The 3,951-nt window shown below is 49.1% G+C and overlaps 1 protein-coding gene across 2 annotated transcripts in view; it reads right to left on the bottom strand.

The window, feature by feature from the left end:
* LOC119332346 (protein TAPETUM DETERMINANT 1-like) overlaps positions 1 to 1,620 on the bottom strand; it is a 12,783-nt gene extending 11,163 nt beyond the window's left edge. The window contains exons 1-2 of one of the 2 annotated variants that reach the window (XM_037605531.1): positions 1,523 to 1,620; positions 1,101 to 1,438 (exon numbers count right to left, since the gene is read on the bottom strand). In XM_037605531.1, the coding sequence (XP_037461428.1) occupies positions 1,101 to 1,438; positions 1,523 to 1,583 (399 nt within the window). In that variant the 5' untranslated portion in view covers positions 1,584 to 1,620. Of the gene's footprint in view, positions 1 to 936; positions 1,439 to 1,522 lie in introns of those variants that run through there. The other variant, XM_037605530.1, reaches the window with a different exon arrangement.
* Positions 1,621 to 3,951: the final 2,331 nt, after the last annotated feature.

Raw genomic sequence — 3,951 nt, 5'->3', positions numbered from 1 at the left:
TCTATCAAACATTAGATAGATGCCACCATATAGTACTAGTTGTTTCTGCGAATGGACAGATAGTAATAATGCGTTGTGACTTAAGTTGGGAAAGAAGATATCTTGAGTTCAACTCTTCCTTTTAATTTTCCCTAATGTTATCTGGCAACCGTTCCCCAGGAGGAAAACCCCAGCGAACCCCCTCATAGCCACATGATAAAGATCTGACAGTAACCATTTTCGAATAAAAATGCACCAAAAATGCCATTCCCCAAACACTAAAACTGCCAGCCATGCCATTCGCAAATGCCATCCTGGTTATGGAACGGTGGCTGGCTATTGCAATCCTTATTTTTTCCTTGTTATTTTGTTCTCAACATCTCCTTCATGCTAGAGGAGATTGGATCGGATAGATCGATTTGACACGAATACAAATGTTGTTTATTTATCTGTGATTGTTTAATTTTTCTAACGCTCAGACGCCTGAAACCTTTCAGATTTTATAGCCAATTCCACCATAGGTGCATACGTAGACAACTGGAAATCGAGCTCCAAGCATGAGATGGAGACACCGTGTCTGGCTGAGGTGTCCTCAGCGAAGGAGAGGAAAAGGGTTGACCGGTTGAGCGATAGCTAGGGAGATGGCATCATGATGGAGGAGGCGGCTAGGGCAGGGGCGTGGCAACGAGGCAAGGCCGCGGGTGCTGGTGGCAAGCCGTTATGCCTGGGTTGGAGGGCGGGAGGAGGAAGAAGGAGAACAGTGCAATGCTGAATGCAACTGATTCATAGGCAATTTCTTTCATTGTTTAACGTCAGGTAGTTAATTCATTTGCGAACGTTTTTGCTGTAATAATTTGTACTCCTCGTAAAGAAATATAAAAGCTTTTAGGTCATTAAAGTAGTGATCTATACGCTTTTATATTTCTTTACAAAGGGTGTAACTAACACTCACATTCGTGTTACAATAGAGAGAAACCGCACCAAATCAGCCTAGCTAATATCAAACGAGATAGCATCCGGCGCCGCGGAGCGCGCAATCGCACTACTGCACTTGTGCACTGTAAAATGTCTCTTACATGAGTACCATCGGCTGATCAGGCACACGCAGCTAGTAGTACTACCTAGCAGTGCACCTGTGAGCTGACCAGTGGGAAGTCGAACGGCGTCATCCAGGCGTACTTGAACCGCACCGGCGCGCCGCTCGGGATCCGCCGGCCGCCCCGGAGCAGGCAGCGCTCGCCGTCGACCGGCTGGATCGCCCGCGGGTCCACGGCCTCGACGCTGCTAAGGCCGTAGCAGCGGAGCAACACCCTGGACTGCGCGCACCGGCAGCGGTTGGTCACCTCCACCGCGTACTCCGGCTTCCCCTCCACGACCCGCCCCGTCGCCGACTGCCTAACCACCAGGTCCGCCGCCCGGCACGGCGTCCGGCCCGCCGCATCTGCTCCCAGCTCGTCGCCTGTATCCACGCACATATCGTTGTCACACCACACACCTACCTATAGCTCGTACCAAGAACATGCTTCGTGTAAACAATTGTTACCTTGGCTGGCGCTGCAGAGGAGCAGCAGTAGCGCGAGGTACACGAAAGCTTGGCTCGCCATGAAGACTCTCGGGTTGCAGCTAAGGTGGCCGTGGTTGCTTGCGTGGTTGTTTGCATCTTCGTGGATCGGTGGATTATAACGGACAAGGAGTGAGCTAGAGCCATCCCCATCACGGCGGGTCAGGACAGGGCCATGAGGGGGCGGGGAGGGTTGTCGTGTGGGAAGAGGGCAAACCAGCATGTGCCATGCCAGGCGAGGCGATCAGGTCGATCCGCCGTTTTCTTCCCCGCAAAAAATGGAAAATGTCAATCTTAACGTTCATGCTTGAGCTTGCAGCAAAGCTCCGCTTTGGCTACAGCTAGCCTACAGGGAACAGCGGGTAGGTGCAGTGCATGCATGGATGATGGGTGACGACACGTACGACCGATATCCCACATGGCTTGCTCCGGGAATGCATGGCGGACAAAGGAGTAGCTAGCGTGCACCGTATTTGTATCCACCGCTCCCACCTGCTTTGACTTCTTAGTTTTGTTGCAATACAAATGAGGTGTCTTTTTGTATTTGTTGTAACAAGCCAGTACATACATGTACATATACATGGACCCCAAACACCACTTACAGACATATAAACCTAAAATGTCTTCCTCTTTACTCTCTCTCGGTCTCCGGTCTCGCTCCTCTTTAGCCTCCCACTGTCGGCAGCTTCTGCATCCACCGGACTCATATTTCTCATGGGTTGAGAGACGGAGTTAAATTTTAGGAGGTCGAATCACAACCAAAACATACCACCTAGCAGCTCCACGCAGTGGCAGTGTTAAACAAAGCGAAGCACGGGCCAATAGACTTCTTCTTAGGCCATGTGTTGTTAATGGGCCAAACTAGTGGCAAAGTCTAAGAGCAATTTCAGAGATAAGAATGGGTCGTCGTCCAATATGGTCGGGAGCAATTAGTAGACGAGCGCATCTTCCGGAGCCTCCCAACGATCGGCGCCATTTGGCGCGCTCTCACCCGCCCGCCATGTGTCGCGCTCTGGGTGCTTCCTCTGGATTTTTTTTATTTTTCTGCACACGTTTTCGGCTTTTTAAACTGTTTTTTTTGGGCTTTCCGGCGTTTCGGTTTTTCACCGGTCTTCCTTAGCTTTTGGATTAAAAAATGAAAAAAAATTCTACATGAAAAAACATGTTTTCTTTTTTTCTATTTCACGAGAGTCATGGTTTTGCTTTCATCAGAGTCATGGCCGTGCCTCTTGGAAACAAAAAAATGCGTTTTCTGTTTTTTCTTTCTTCCACGAGAGGCACGGTTTTGCTTCCGCGAGAGGCAAGGTTGTGCTTTCGTGAGAGTCACGGTCATGTGTAACATCACAATATTTCAATTTGGAATGTTATGCATAGGTCATTCATGCATATCATATTTTATTGCATTTTCGTTCCGCGATCCTCGAAATCCTAAGCAACTCAAGGACCCTCGGAGAGAGTTGGGGATTTCCTGGTTTTCATATTTGATTTTTATCAAATAATGAAACGAGGATTTTTGATTTTAATATTTTTTCTCTCCGAAAAATATTTCATTTTAAAATAAATGAGAGGAGATAAAATGACTTCTCCAAAATAATTGAAATATTGGAGGAAAAATATCAAAATCATTTATTTGATTTTGTTTGGATTTTATTTGCAATTAGGAAAATTGCACGTTTTTCAAAATTGCATTTTAGGGCCAAGAAAATGTTCATCTTGTTCTAAATATTTTATTTAGACGGTGAAAATTTGTTTTGGCATTTTTAGATTTTTATTTTATTTTCTAGGATTTTATTTCTGTCGGCGAAATTGTTTTAAAAAAATCTCTCGAGCCGACTGGGCCGAAACCCAACCGGGCCGCTGGCCCAAGTCGCCGCTGCTGCCTTCCTCGCGCGCGTGTGCCGCCGCCACCGCCGACTCGGACGAGGAGTCCGAGCCGGACTCCTGCCGCCGCCGCGCATTGCCCCCTACTCCAAGTAGTCCCCCCCCCCCTTTAAAGCCACCGCCAAGCCCCCCACCACCACATCACCACCGCCGCCCCGTGTTGGGATCTACGGTAGGGTGCGTCAACTGCAAATTAAAATTTCCTACGCGCAGAACAACCAAGAACATGCTACGGGAGATGGATCACAGTTCGTTACCACTAGACGCACAGTGCCGTGCAGCGGAAGAAGAGTTGGGGCAGCGCGTCCGCGTGGATCATCTCCTCCTCGTCCGATCTCCCTCGTGCAACTGGTGGTCGGTTCCCACGTACAGGTTCGCCGAAGCGGCGCAAGTGCACTGCCTCTAACGGTATCCGCCCGTGCAGGAGGAACGTCGTGCGGCGGACTGCTAGGTCCGATCACACAACCGACGGCGAGTGGAGGTGTCTATTCGCAACACATGCAAACCCTAGTGACAGCGCCGAAGCGATC

This window comes from Triticum dicoccoides, chromosome 7A, assembly GCF_002162155.2.
Source record: "Triticum dicoccoides isolate Atlit2015 ecotype Zavitan chromosome 7A, WEW_v2.0, whole genome shotgun sequence".
In the NCBI taxonomy this organism is placed as follows: Eukaryota; Viridiplantae; Streptophyta; class Magnoliopsida; order Poales; family Poaceae; genus Triticum; species Triticum dicoccoides.
The sequence above is the reverse complement of the archived record's forward strand: the minus strand, read 5'-3'. Positions and strand labels throughout refer to the sequence as shown.